Below are 15,842 nucleotides of genomic sequence, written 5' to 3' on the forward strand. Positions count from 1 at the left end.
GAATGACCTTGAAGACCTGGTTCAAGGTCATTGAAATTTTAATTGTCATTTGTCCCCCTGCACCATCTATGTAACCTGCAAAATTTCAAATTCTTACATATACACATTTTGAGTAATTGGCTCTGTATCGTTTTTTAGTTAACACCCTGTATAATTATTTAAAGGCCGGTTTAAAAAATCGAAATTTCTAGGACAACTTGGAAAGTGGTTTTAAGAATATCCTTTTTTATACGCTAAAGCTTTTAAAAAGCTATATGCGTTATAAATTGTTTATAATAATTGTTAACACAATTTTAAACCCGCCTTTATTTAAAGATATGTTGTTGGATCGCTGTCGAAGTTGCGTTATTAATAATCGCTTGATGCATTTTAGGTGTTTCCTAGTTTCGACGAAAGTTTGTAAACCAGGCTCCCCGCCAGCAATAGGCACAAGTAGGCACGTGCCTACGTTGAAAAAGTGTAGGTCAACTTTGAGGGCCTTTAAATTTTTGAAACGGTGCCTATTATAACCCTCAATATTTTTAGTTACTAGTTTGTAAAATAAGATTTGATATTTCCATTTTTAACCTACTGAGAGTAATATAACAGATTGGAAACGAAGAAAATCGAAAGTTAATTTTATCGAAATGCACTATAATTAGAGTACGGTTGGCAACGCTGTCCGTGATTATAGATTTTCCCCTTGAAAAAACTTTTTCTTTTGAATTGACTGATAAGAGATGGTGACGCCGGGAGGGGGAAATACGTCATGCTAGGCCGCAAAGTGCAGACCACCAGTCTTTTTGCCTCAGTGTCAGTGAGAAGCTACAATACACACAACAAAGACATTTAGTTTCTTGGACTTTGACGACGTCAGTGAAGAGGACCGGAGGGGGGATTGCCAAAACTGGATTTCTCTCTTTCTCGTCCCAGCAGAGGTAAAGCCCAAGCCTATTGCTTTGATAGGAAGGGGTTATTCTTTCAAATATTGAGGAATTTGGGTTTCCACTTTTTCCCTCTTTTGCGAAGTCACGTGATTTCAGTGACCATCGAACGGGGTCCGTCAGTGATTTCGTTTTCGTCTCCTGAGCAAAATAGTTCTCAATTTCGAGTCTCTTTTGGTCAGAATTTAACTAGATTTAATATTTGATTTTTCAACAGCCTTTTTCAAGGCTAATAAGCTATTGTAGCTTAATTTTCCAAACAGCCTTTTTCAAGGCTAATAAGCTATTGTAGCTTAATTTTCCAAACAGCCTTTTTCAAGGCTAATAAGCTATTTGTAGCTTAATTTTCCAAACAGCCTTTTTCAAGGCTAATAAGCTATTTGTAGCTTAATTTTCCAAACAGCCTTTTTCAAGGCTAATAAGCTATTGTAGCTTAATTTTCCAAACAGCCTTTTTCAAGGCTAATAAGCTATTGTAGCTTAATTTTCCAAACAGCCTTTTTCAAGGCTAATTTGCTATTTATAGCTGATTTTCCCACTGCCTTTTTCAAGGCTAATTTGCTATATATAGCTGATTTTCCCACTGCCTTTTTGAAAAATAATTAGCTATTATATTTACATATACTATAGCTCTGCTTTATCCAAACAGTCTTTTCGAGACTACTAAGCAATTACAAGCTTCGTTTAGAATAGGTTTTAAATTAAGTTTTAAAATATGAGCACCCGAAAGTTTTTATCTGGGGCCCAAAAACGCCAGAAGCGCAAGAGAGAAGATGGTGTTGTTAGTAGTCAGAAAGGCCCAATGGAACGTTTTTGGAAATCGTCAGGCAAGAGTCATGTCAAATATTTGCTTAAATTTTGTATAAATTTGATTGTATGTTAGTTTTTAATTCTAATAAGTGTTTAAAAATTGTCGGATTTGGGTTAGGGATTTTTTTCTCATGTTTTTATTGTAAATACGACTTTTGGAATTGTTAAGGATTGGGTTTTTTTGTTCCCGTCCATCTTTTCTCTCTCTTTTGTATAGTATGTATCATGTATATTGTATCTTTTATCTTGTAGCGTCGTCATGTCGCGCGGGGCTTGGTCAGGCGGCCGAAAACTTTTCCAATGCTCTGGGGTTTATCCCTTGTCGTCACTGTCCAAGCCCAAGTTGGGAAATGTTTTGGGGTATAAAGGGGGGTGATTTTCTTTTTGAAGAGTAGTCTAAAATAGAAAGCGAGAAGAGCTCCTTCGTGCGAGAAGGACTCCCTGGCGGAGGGAGAATAAGAAATAAAGTTTTTTTGTTTAGTTAAAATTGGTCAAGTTATTTTTAGTAGTATAAGCGTGTGCGTGCGAAGAGTCTATATGTTTCAGTCCGTGTAACTCTTCGGGTTGAAAATTAAATTTTCAATCCAAGTAATTAGTTAGCTCTCCCAGAAAAAGTCAACAAGTCATAATGATAGTCCCGGGGAAAGCTTGGGAAATAAAGAGGGTTTAGAATTCGAAGGTGGTAATATTTCTGAGGTAATTCCAAACGTCAGTTCTGCTTTAGACATTGCACTAAGTAATGAAGCCGAAATTATTAGAAACCCTACTATATCTGCCGATGTGCAAGATTTAACTAATTTAACAGAAGTGCGCTTACACGAATTGGATATTAGTTTAGATAAAGATTGCCTTCCAGTTCAGCCTAAACTCAATCCTTTTCCTAAAACTTTAATGGGTGGTAAAAATCGTGGTTTCATTTCTTCTTGGTACGACAAATATCGAATGCTTGAGTATTCAGTTGCAAAAAATGCAGTTTACTGCTTTTGTTGCCGTCATTTTCTAGTCAGTAGAAATACTGGATTTGTGAACGAATTTTCGGATTGGAAAAATATGGCGGAAAAATTCGAAGAACATTTCACTTCGAATAAATCTTCCCACCAACTAGACTATAGAATGTATTTAGACTACACTGAATTAAAATCTCGTGGATCAATAGCGTGTCAGGTTAATGGCCACCATAGACTTGACGTAATTAGAAATAGAGAGGTATTATCTGCACACGTGGAAGTCATAATTTTATGTTCTCAACAAGATTTAGCACTTCAGGGGAATACATCTGCCGATAAAATTGGAAACAGTGGAAATTTTATTGAAATTTTAGAACTTTTGAAAAGAAAATGTCCTGATTTGAATACTAGAATAGAAATAGGTGTCGTAGAAAGATTTCTACGTTTCACTGATTTACATAAGTTCGATTCTGAGAATATCAGCTTGGCAATTATAAATCTTTTGACAGAGGGTGGTTTAAAACTGGAGAATTGCGTTGGACAGACATATGACGGGGCAAGTGTAATGAGCGGACACGTAAAAGGAGTGAGGGTGAAAGTAGAAGAGGCAGTAGGCGGACATTGTCCATACGTGCATTGCTACGCGCACCGCTTAAATTTAGTTTTAGTTGACTGTTGCTCCAAAATATTGGCAGTTAGGGAACTACTTGGTTTGGTTCAGGCCATATACAATTTTCAAAGCAATTCGGTTATTAGAAGCGAATATTTTGAAAACTCCCAAAAAGATCTGGGCTATGAGATACTTAAAATGCCACAAAGCTGCGACACTCGGTGGTGGAGTAAAAAAAAGGGGTTAGTTATTTTAGAAATAGACTCGATTCCGTAGTTTTAACGTTAGAGAATCTAATTGAAAACGGAAAACCAGAGGAAGCTGCTGAGTGTCGTGGGTATATATCCCAATTACATAGCTTTAACAACTTAATATTAATTGTCGCACTAGACAAAGTATTAGGCGTAACGAATTCCCTGTCGGAATACTTGCAAAGTTCGAAAGTTATTTTAACGGAAGCCGTTGCCATTTGCCAAGCTACCGTTAAGACCTTAGAAGAATGTAGGAACTTGGAACGTTTTGATTTAATTTGGGTAGAAGCTACTAAAATCGCAGAATCTGCTTTTATTGCAATATCTGATCGTAACAGCGAACCGATAGCTTTACGGAAACGTAAAATAATCCCTAACAAGAGATTAAAACATAGTGTGGTAACCATAGATATAGGAAACGTATATAAAGGTCTAGATAAAATATTTCAAAGGGAGTGAATACGGAGGTGACAGCTAGCAGAAACGCGTAATTTCTGCAGGCTATCCTTATAAGGCGCTATCTATCGGTAAGAAAGCTCGTGCTATCGTCGCGAGAGCCATTGTCTCCTGCTTAAAAATAATACTAAAGGTCACCGACAGATGGTGTCTAAAGACTACGGCCTGCGGAAAGGTCAAGCACTTAGTACTAAAATGCTAAGAAAGCTCGCGCTCTTGGTCACGTGCCTTCCTCGGTGTCTGCTAGGTGTCAATTCCGTATTTTATGTTAGGTTTAGACGCTCCGAAATTTATCTAGACCTTTATATACATTTCTTATATCTATGGTGGTAACGAGTACAACGGGTAGCAGGGAAACGGAAGCAAAAACCCTGATTGACCAGTTGAGGTCCACCTATTTCGAATTAGTTGATAAATTTATTTCAGAAATGAAAATTCGACTATTGGAAAACTCTGGCTTATTCAAAGGTATAATGGCGTCTGACCCTAACTCGGAAAACTTTCTTAACGAAAACGATATCGTAACCCATTGTAACACTTATAATCGGTTTCAATTCGACCTGAATTCGTTAAAAAGCCAAATTAAAATAGCCAGAAATTTCATTATCCCCAAGAAATTTACCAGCGTAATCGACTGCTTCCACTATTTAATTAAAATGGCAGATGGGTTCCCCGACCTAGTGAAAAACTACAAAATTGTTTCTTGCATTCCTGTGGCAAATACAATCTCAGAAAGAAGTTTCAGTTCACTCAAAAGAATTGAAACGTCTACGGACAACTGTGGGAGAATTTAGGCTTTCAAATCTGGCTACACTGTCGATAAATCGTGATTTGTCGAATTGTTTAAAAGAAAACCCAAAGTTAGTAGTCGACGAATTTGGAAAAAAAAACTAATCGAAGAGTGTCATTCCTTGATTAAAATGCCTTTAAAAAATTCAATGGGAAAATAGAAATCATGTCAAAATTTAAAACATTTAAATAAAAAAAATCCTTGAAACTCGGGAATTTTTTAAATAAACATTATAGATGGGGCCTCTAATTCAGGCTGGGCCTACGTGCATAAAATCCCTGGCGGGGCTACTGTTGTAAACGCGATAAATTCTCAACCGTTGGTTGTAGAGGGATAATTTTTCCACTTTCTAAATATGAATCAACCATTGTGAATTCAAAAACACGCGAGTCAGTGCTGTAGAACCAATATTTAAAAAGTTGTCAAAAATGAGTTTTGACGGTAGCCACCTAAACTATTGATTTTTGGCAGACGAAACCGATAAATAACGAAAGATATTGGAAAATAAATAATAGTTGCAATTGGTTTCATCGATCTATCTCTTATAGTTTTCTAGCAGAATTAAAAAGAGGGCAAAAATTTCACCTGTCGAAGACTTTTTAAACAGAGTGTACACTCGTTGACGGCTGGTTGAATAAAGAGTTTTTAAAAGACAATTATTTTGTGAACGTGGTTTTTAACTCGGTTTTGAACTGACAGAACTCAACGGTCAAACCTTGACCCCTAATTCCCCTAGAAACAAGATAGTTAAACTACATTTTGACCCCTGTTACCCTTCAGGTTTATTTTCCCCCGCATACTTACATGTTTTTTTTTTCATTTTGTGTATTATTTACTTTTGTTATTACATTTCCCCCCCCCGCAACTCTGACTACCGATTCTCAAAGCCCCCACGTCAGACCAAACTGGTCTTGAACATATTGTTTTGTATTAATTTAATCAATTTTAATGGATATTCTTGACCCCCGTAACGAAATAATTAAAATTAACTTAAACTTAAGAACTTAAATAATTTATGACTGGTACATAGGAATCCCGTATAATTTACATAGCTCATAGGATCTGGTCTAACCTACCCTTAAATATAAAAATTAAGTTAATCAATTAAACCGTTCTCTTAAAATAAATTAAAAACTAAATTCCTGCCTTCAGCAATACTAAGATTAGAGCCCTCGCATTATAGAGCTAATTGGCGTATTTCCCCTCGTCGTATTACCGTGGTGCAATACCTTCCGAGCCATCTCGAACCAGATTTTTCCCAAAAACTTTCCAAACTAGACCAATAATATCCCCTCAGCTAACAGCCTGACCCACTACCAGGTAGCGATAACCCAAGAAAAAGCGCACGTTTTACAAAGGCCAGGCCGCAGAGTCGAAACGGCGCCCGAACATTTCCGCTTGGAAACAGAAAAATCAGGAACCTCGAGACTCTCAGGCAAGAACCCCCCCCCAGCCTCGAGCGACCTTTTAGGTCAGACGAGTCCTAGGTGCACCAACGACCCAAATAAAATGGGAGGTCACCAATTACTTTTCATTTCCGAACCGCCCCACAAATCCCCAAAACAAAACCAAGAGACAGGGCCACAAGAAGGCAGAAGCATTTTGGATTCTCTCAGCAGAAGAATTTGGATTATCGACAGAAGTCGGCCATTGCCACGAGGAGAGAACGCTACCTGGACCCGAGATGAACTTCCGGAGCCCAAGTCCGGAATGACCGTCCGCTAAATCCATGCGCGGTCACGCCCGTCAGACCCCACAATACTCCAAAAGCCACCACTGATGGAACTGAGTCTCCGAACAGTCAACCAGAGCCGTTTCATGAGTCCTTTCGAACGAGTCAACTCACAGCTGACCGCCGATTCTCCGATGATCCCGAGAATAAGCATCCGACGATATGAGATCCGATCCCTCGCTAAGCCAGATGTTCTAGATCGAAACCCGAAGTACCTACGCCGCTTGTAAGAAGTTCTTCGTCGTCATCCGGCTCATTAGTTACCGTAATTCGGGCATCCGTGCCGTAAGCGAGACGAACGGACAGTTTGGAACTGTCATCGCGAAACAGTAAGTCCCCAGTCGAGCCCCTTTAAGAAAACGCGCGTGCGTGTGTCTTGCGTAATCCGGAACCCCGTAACCCAGAATCCTGTAAATCGAAGAGCAGCCACGAAGAAAATCAAGTGTTAAGTACCAAATTTCGTTTCCCCCCCTCTTGTAGAATACCCAGGGTCGAGTCTGAAATAACTGTTTAAACGTAGAGAAAATGTCAAAGAAAGGTGCAGTCCCTCGCTATTGCCCCCCCAGTTCAAGAGCTCATATCCACTTTGTATTGTTGTACTGTTCAGAATAGATTTTGTCAATCGTGTTTTTCCCCTCGCCTTAGTATATTTTTGTAAACTTTTAGTTTTTTAGAATTAGTTGTAGTCGGCCATAATTGTAGTGTTTCATTTTAATTGTAGTTATCAGAGTTTAGTGTATATTGTTTATTTTATTTCCCCCCGCTGATCGTCAGAACGAAAAGTTGAGACTGATCCTATTGAGAACCGTAAGAGAATCTTTTAATTAACCAATTAGTCAAGTGTTTTAATTTTTATATCTATTGTGCATGTTATCCCCCGCTTAAAAGTAAAAATAATAAATAGTAATAGTGATGGCCTAACTATCCTACTAATCAAAAGAACCATAATATCTGACTCCCCCCCATTTCATTACTTGTATGCAGTGTTGTTTATAAGTGTTAAATAAAGATTTTGTGACTAAATTCGAATATCCCCATTTTTTAATTTTTTTTTCTTTCCTCTGTACGTAACCCCCTCTCAGATTTAATTCACTCCACAATAAGGCCACGACTCACTTTTTATCATTATTTTTCCCCGCTTTAGTGAATTAATATCTTTGAGCAAGGGCTAGGAATATTTCCGTCCATCAATTGTATGACGATTTCCTAAAAAGGTTGCACCCCTCGCGTTTTTTGACTCGTTTGTAAATTGATCTACAACATAAATTACAGTAATTTTAAACATATTTATGTGCGATATATAATTTAGGTAAAAGTCCACTAAATAGAGTATAAGAGGTCAAAATATAATACTCTACAATAGTTTACTGTTGACGTATCATTAGGCTATTTTAAACTTTAGCTTCCTTTGCCATAAATGCTCTCCAGTACAGTAAAGTCGTTTTTTTCGAAGAATTGGATAGATTCATGGCCATTTCTAATAGCAGGGGTCTTATCATAATACAGGTGGCAATGATAGAGCAGAAAGTTTCTTTAAAGAAAAAGAAGGAAAAGCAAAGATTATCTTCTTTCAAAATTTTCAGTCAGTGTAATATTATCCACAACAAAAAAACATTGTGAAAACTGATAATAGACGCTTAAATAAAACCAAAAAATTAATAGAGAGCCAAGACATACTTGTAAAAGCATTATATTTAAAGCGCGCGCGCGCTGCTTAACATTTCAATAAAGAAGGGCACGTTCAATTTTGCACGCGCCTATTGGAAGAAAAAAATTAGGGCACGCTATTAACTTGCAAATAAAACTAAAATAAACACGACTATTTTATTCAGTGACTTGCGCATTGGCAGAAGCGAGGAAAGAAAAGAGCATTAAGTATAATTACGTAATTTCTTATTCAAACTCTAAAAAGAAAATAGTTTACACAAGTATTTACAGATAAAAGAACAAAACCCATTTAAGCATTGTATTCAACTGATCTGGATGGATCTGTTGGGAAAAACCTTTGACACTGCGTCATCAACCGTTTTAAGGCCTGAAAGTGAAGAATGATAAATTTTAAAGTCAAACCATTTAAAATTGTTAAATTTAAATAAAATTTATTACTTGTATAAATTTCCTTTGAGTTTCATCATTTAACACATCTAAAACTGAAGTTAAGGAGTGAATATACTGAAAAGGTGTTGCGTGAAATTTGGTTGCATATATATCAATACTGAGAAGAAATATATTTACATTAAAAACAGGGTGGACATCAACCAAATAATGTGTAGGAAATGGCCAAGGCTTCATAACTTACCTACTGTGCTTAAGCTAATGTAAAAAATTCTAATTTATTGCCTTGGCTCACATCCAGTAGCCTTGGTAGCAAGCCACCACAATGGGATAAAAATGGAAGATATATTATGTCAACATATAAAAATAGTTAATTTAAACATCACCAATTTGCTCACTCACTGATGCTCTTAGATAATTTAAAACTTTTCCTAGTTTCTTATTTAATAACATTTATTTTGCTAAAGAGAAAATAAACTCATAACTTTATCCAAAGCTTAGGACTAACCACAGGGACAGTTTAGGTTACACCTGTTTCTCTGACAACCATCTCTTTTGGGCATGTATAACTTCCAGGATTTAAAATGCTACATTTTACTCTCAATTGACGAAGGCAGGATGCTATGCTATTATGGCAAAGTAGCCTGGTTTTCACAGCTTATTATTTCCTGCGTAGGGCAATGATCAGATTTGAAAAGGATACGAGCTATGTTTTGTGAAAAGATTTTTTCTCTCCCTGTTCGTGCGTGAATTCCAACCATAGTTACGCCAATAGGCCAAGGTGCATTACCAATTGCCATTTCCAGATATGCATCAGAAGCCTATAAATATTAAGTATTTTATTTACTAAATATGTAATTCGAATAGGCCCATAAGGTTATTGTTTTCCTATTTTAATTTGTGTTACTCTGTGACACTACCATCGCAAGCGGATTCCTCTGTAATTGGAGGTTGATATATTGCTGTTGTTTCAATTATTTGTCCTCATAAAGATACATGTTTTTGGATTTTCTAGAAATTGGCTCTGGTTTTCTTAATAGAAAATGGGTCTCATTCTAAATAGCCAATAAGGGGTATTTGCTTCTCTTAAATTTATATTTTTTTTAATTGTTGATAATTTTACTTCAAAAGTCCATACCTTAACATAATTTTTCTCCAATAAAGCTTGAATTATCAATACCAGATGATCTAAAATGTCCACCAGACAATTGTTACTTTTGAGCTTTTTGAACAAGGGCTTTATATATGACACTGTTTGATTGTATGTAGCTGCTGCAAGTTTTCCATGCATTGACATCTTTTCTTCTTCACTACGATTATTGAGACATTGACCCCATAACTGAAGAAGGAACTGGAAATAAATACATTTTTATTAGAACTGTTCAAGTTGAAATTCAAATTCCTCAATCTGCCAATTCTTTTAAACAATAATCATACTTTTAGGAAACTCAAAATCAGCTTGCTGTTATAGTCAGAATTTCCTTTTCCAAGCCTTTTCGCTTTAATCTAAAACGTAAAAAATATTTTTCATTGATTTATTGGTTATTAACTTGAAAAAAGTAAAATATATTAATTAGATACACTTTATATTAATTTGTGAAAGGAAAATTAAATCGAATTCCATGTTAATCTTAAATAAAATGTTTTTTCTTATATTTTATGGGGTTCAGCGTTGTGGAGATCTACCAAGAACTCTTGAACCAAATAACCCTTTTTACTTATGCCTAGTTCCTGATTGTAACAGTAGAAATTGCAAATAATCAAATGTTTCATAAAGATCAATGAAAGTATTTCTAAAAATATTTCAATCCCATTTTTTTCATTTCCATACCAGGGCTGATACTGGGTTACTTTTTTAACTAAAAGTTACTTTTTTTTTAAATCGGTTACTAAAAGTTACTATTTGTCTAATTTGGTTACTAAAAGTTACTTTTTGAAATTTGTTAGGTTATCTCTACGAAAAAATATTTTACCATTTTTAATTTTAGTACTGCCCATAGAAATAAAAAATGCCGTCTTTTAACAAAAAGAAAATGGCCGACTTAATACAAAAGAATATAGATAAAAAGAAAAATAATCTAATAACAAATATTTTTAAGAAAAAATAAAAGTACAAATTTACGTAAAAGAGTAAAGTTCCTAATTAGCAAATACTTAATGTAGTGCGATTTTTTAAAGCAATAAACTGTGATTTTTACTTCAAATTCGTGTTTTTAAGTTATTTCTTAGTTACTTTCAGGTTACATTTTGGTTACTATTTTTGAAGAGGTTAGTTACTATTTCCACTAAAATTAGTTATGAATTTGAGTATCAGCCCTGCCATACAACCAGCTAAGATATAGTTTCAGGTATCTAATACATTTTTAGTTGTGCATATAAAAAAAGTGCTAAAATGCCTTTAAATCACCACGAACATTTCTATTAAACTACAGAAACTAACTTGTATTTCGTCCATCGTTGTCGGTTCTTCTTCAATTTTGACATCATGAACTGACTTTCCATCTTCAGTTTTTCCCTGGGACTTCAAAATTTCATCGAGATAGGCCTGATCCACTTTTTCCATGGCTTCTTGGAAATCATTCCTGAAGCCTCTATTGGACTCCGGTTCAAGTATTTCTAGACGCCTTAATCTTTGAAACGCTTCTAGCTCAGTTTCTCCAAATAATACAATAGGCTCTAATCTCTCTCTAAGTCTGCGAATAACCTGAAAAAAGTGATTTTACAGTACAATTTTTAAAAGTTCCGATCATTTATATTTATATATTCAGGTCATAATTTATACTGATGAATTCATTATATATCCATATTATTTATATAGTTTATATAACAATCATAAAACTTTAAAAAAAATTTGATTAATTGAGCTATTAGTTTTATAGGGATATATTACAACACTAAAGGTCATTAACCAAAGTTTTCGGAAAGCAATAAAATTTAATATACAGTAAAACAAATTCCAATGGCTTTCCAACCTCACAAGTTGAGGTTAAGAAAGAGAGGGGCCTTTTTGGTTTCCTAAAACTTGGGTGAAGTTTTTGCTTCCCCCTATCATGCTGTGGGGAAATTTTACCAATATTTAAAATAGCACCATAAAACTTACAATATTACATTCAAAATTAAACCTATTTATTTTTTTTTATTATAGAATACTAAACATACCATAATAAATGTGAAAAACAAGTATTAGATAGAGAAACTGAAAATTTTGGTTCTGGCGTAACATTATGATTAACAGGTTTCATAATGTTTCAGTGACCTTGTAAAATTTGATAATGCTCACCAACCCCCTTTGCCCATTAGCAGTGTTACGAAACTGGCAAAAAGCCCTTAATTGCATATATTTCAACAATTTATAAAATCAATGCAATTTACTTCTTTTCTGGGTAAAACTCTCTCTTCCTCAGCTTCTTTCTTCTTTAATGATGAAAATGAGCCCCCAGAGAACTAGAACAATTAAATTAATAATAAAGTTTAAAATACTTGTGGTACTTGCAATCATTTAGACTTTCTTTTTAAACTTTGTTCTAGGCGGTACTGTATATCTATTTCCTTGGTAATTTTGGAACCCGCACACTGAGACTGCTCTTATATATTTCCCTAAGTGTAGATTTGATTAACAGTTAACAAGTCTTAACAAGGTTTTAAAGGGCAACAAAAGTTACATGGAGTAAACGTACTCAAACTGCACCGTAACAATGAAACTAGAATTGAGACTTTTTGTGAAGTAGATCATGTCACATTTTCCGCCTTTTGCCAGTGTCACAATGCAGTTTGAGCAGATTCTGCCATTTAGTTTTCAATAGCACTAAATATTTAAATCTTCTGCAAAGCAAAACTAAATACCATAGGGTTAACTAATTTAAATACGTTTTAATATTTTAATAAACCATGAAGTCGTGTGTTTAAAAGGTATTTAAATTAGTTATAGTACACCATAATCACAAATTTTAAGGTAAACTAATTAAAATTAGGATATTGCTATTTTGGGTGTCAAAAAGAAAACATTATTTGGGGATATTAGGGCAATTGGCAATGTGAAATAAATATTATAGTTTTTGGAAACTACGTATAGCTGGCAATAATTATTAAATAATTGTGTGGTAGAAACATGATGGTGGCGATAGCCATGCATATATATAAATAAATTGACAAATTTCATGAAACATTTAAAAATTGGTGTAATATTCCATGTATAAAAACATGAAAACATTTATACTAACATTCAAATCATCATCATCTTTTGCTTTTTTCTTTTGTTTTTCCCAATATTCCTCATCCCATTTCTTAATGAGTTCATCACGTCTGAAAAATTTCTTGTTTGGTCCCTGTAACAAAAATTATTAAGGAAGTAGTTATTTGAGATGAATATTAATTACTAGAAATCACAAAACAACAATACGAAAATGATGTTTTCCTAAGCCTTGGTTTAATTGAATGGTTGACCCAAAATACATGCTATTGAGTACTCACCACGAGGTCTTTACTTTCTAGTTGACGTTTCTTCCTTTCAATTTCTGCTTTTAAAATATCCATTATTCCGTAAATTTGATTATATATGAATTGGAAACAGCTTAATCGATAATGATGATCAAATTCAAAAATTAAAGAATTGCTTAACCTCTTAAGACGTATTTGTAGCAGACATCCCGTCCGATTAAATTTTAATAATGCTGGACAGAAGCTAATTCATAGTGAGTCATACAAAAGTTTCAGAAAAGAGAAAAAAGTAAATTTGTAAACAACATTAAATTTAATTTTAAACGGATGAGCATAATTTCAGTTTAGTTACAGAAATATAAAATAGAAATCGTTAATATTAGACTTCTTTCATAACTAACCATTTTGGCAACCCATTTCCTGAATAACTGAAATTCCTGCCTTGAGGCAGCTTACGAATCCTTGTAAAACTTGTTAGAGTTGTCCTCAAGGCCTAGGAACGCTCACAGTTTTAAGTAATATTAGAAGTGTTTTTATTGTTAAATAAACTAATTTTTAATGCAGTTTATTAGTAGCGACTTTTTTGTTTATTTAATAATTTAATTAGATTCTGTTCTATATAAACTGATAAATATCTTCTATTTTAAAAGTCTTCTGCCAAATATTTTAGGTATTTAATAAAGCAGCCCTGTTTTAACCCTTTGCTCCATTTGAACATGTCCACCTTAATCAGGTATGTGTTGAAATTTTATTCCTAGAAAGTTTTCATTCCAGAAGCAAAGCTGATACATTAACACTAATACTTGATGAAGTGTTTCATTGAAGTTTGTAGGACACCTGCCCAAAAAATCACTTGAAAGATACCTTGACTCTGCATTGTATATATAGTTCTGACATTTTTGTTGGCATAGTAAGATGCATGAACAATCACTCTATACCTTTAGTTCTTACAGATACAAAACTCCTAATAACTATAGATAATACAGCAGTAAACATATTCTGTCTTAATTGCATATGAAAATTGATCCTGCAACAGTGGTGTAAGGAGAAATTTGTCAAGGAGGTCAGAGGATGTAAAGTTTCATAGGGGAGTGAGAAGGGTGGTGAAAATTTAATACAGTCAAAGTCCCAATGGCGTTTTGACATGCAATCCAAACCTTGTCTGTGCTATGGTCTTGAATTGTTCTTATATTACAAGTGGTATGCCAATGCAGGCTGAATCAGTATGGGAACTTCCTATTGGCAAAAGTAGCATAAGACCCAAAAGTGTGTCAGAACGGTATAGTAGCTAACGAGAGTTTGTCGCAAAGTAAAAAAGGGAAACGAAGGGGGGTCGGAAAATACGTCATCAAAATCGAGGTACTCCAGCGCCACCGAGTGAGGCGCTTTCGAACGTATTTCAACGGGCGAGTAAATCGAAGAGTGAAAATCGTGCCAGACTATAGACTAAATATAATGTTGCTAGTACTATTCCAACTAGTAGGTTATGTAGTCTATAGTGTGACTAGATCTCACTAGAAATTTTAATGCTACTTTTGCTATTGGCATATCTTATCAGTGTCGTTAAATTGATATAATGCTTTTTTGTCTAATTTTGTTATTGATATATTATTTTTATAAAATTAAAGAAGTATTGTAAACATTTGCCCCATAAATAAGCTTACATTTTATCTAGGTTATAATTTGGCCTGTCTACTGATTGGCGTAGCTTGCTCGTGGGTGTGGCCTGTTTACATTACCATGGTAACAAGCTGGATCATGTTGTGTCATGAAATAAAGTCACTAACTAGACTACGAGATGCAACCACCGAATTGGTGATTTACATGCTCTCTTCCTCATTAATAGTTAATAATACCAGCTATTACTATATTTCATAATCTATGACAGCTAGAAGTAACAAACACAGCACCCCACACAAGGAGAATGCAACCCGTCAATAGTCGTGCATTTTCTTATGTACAGTTTTCATTGGTTAGACGCTTTAGCGCCTGCTGTTGTTGGAAGGGGAAAACACTGAAATTGTCTTCCCCCTTTCCGTAAAACGTTCCGCATAAAGGCTTGTCCGGTGAAAGTTGTACAGAACACTTGTGTTGTACAGAACTCCTTGTGTGGGGTGATGTGTTTATTGCTCCTAGATGACAGATTACCATTTCCTTCATTATTCTTAAAATTATAAAATATACCCTTTTATAATTAACATTCTTATTGAAACCAAAAACTTTATAAAACTTAAAAACAATATTAAATATTTAACTTTCCAAAACCATAAATTTTGTAATGTTGGATTCTGTCATCTAACATATTCACATTCTGTTTAATGTAGCACCCAAAATGTTTCTCAGAGCCTCTTAAAACATTTTAGAAAAGGAGATAACCCTTAGGGGTGAACTTTAATTTCCCAACTATAGTGGGCAATCCTCGAGTTTTTGGGGCTGTTTTATACCCCTCTCACAAAAATTTGCCGCCTGGGCCACTTACCTATACTATTTAAGTTCTGGAGATAGAATTGGCAACAAATACATAGCCCTTGTAAAAGAGTGCCTTTCTTTCAACGCAGTGGGGGACATTGCCCACTGGCATTGTAGTTGTATTTAAGCTCTAAAATGTGTGAAGGTCTCGAATTCTAATGTTCTATATCAATGATCAATCATTACTTTGCTAATTAAGCATTAATAGTACTTTTGAAATTAATAATTTCAGATCTAACTATTACTAATTTGAGGAGTGTTTCGTCCTTATCCAGATAACAAATATTATCAGTAAAATTATTTTTGATAATAAAATATGTCATACTATCTACTATGTTACTTATGGTACTAAGTGATATAAGC

At 34.7% G+C, this 15,842-nt stretch overlaps 1 protein-coding gene across 1 annotated transcript; it reads right to left on the minus strand.

Moving 5' to 3' along the window:
- Window positions 1–8,394: 8,394 nt before the first annotated feature.
- Window positions 8,395–13,249, minus strand: Prp18 (pre-mRNA processing factor 18). The gene is made up of 9 exons (XM_090170604.1): window positions 13,044–13,249; window positions 12,794–12,898; window positions 11,946–12,017; window positions 11,014–11,277; window positions 10,011–10,079; window positions 9,712–9,924; window positions 9,277–9,394; window positions 8,625–8,662; window positions 8,395–8,553 (listed from the first exon to the last, which is right to left on the minus strand). Exons 1-9 carry the CDS (start codon window positions 13,104–13,106, stop codon window positions 8,476–8,478), a joined length of 1,020 nt encoding a protein of 339 aa, XP_090026730.1. The 5' UTR covers window positions 13,107–13,249; the 3' UTR covers window positions 8,395–8,475.
- Window positions 13,250–15,842: the final 2,593 nt, after the last annotated feature.

Source organism: Leiobunum rupestre, chromosome 4, assembly GCF_980474605.1.
Source record: "Leiobunum rupestre chromosome 4, qqLeiRupe1.1.hap1, whole genome shotgun sequence".
In the NCBI taxonomy this organism is placed as follows: domain Eukaryota; kingdom Metazoa; phylum Arthropoda; class Arachnida; order Opiliones; family Sclerosomatidae; genus Leiobunum; species Leiobunum rupestre.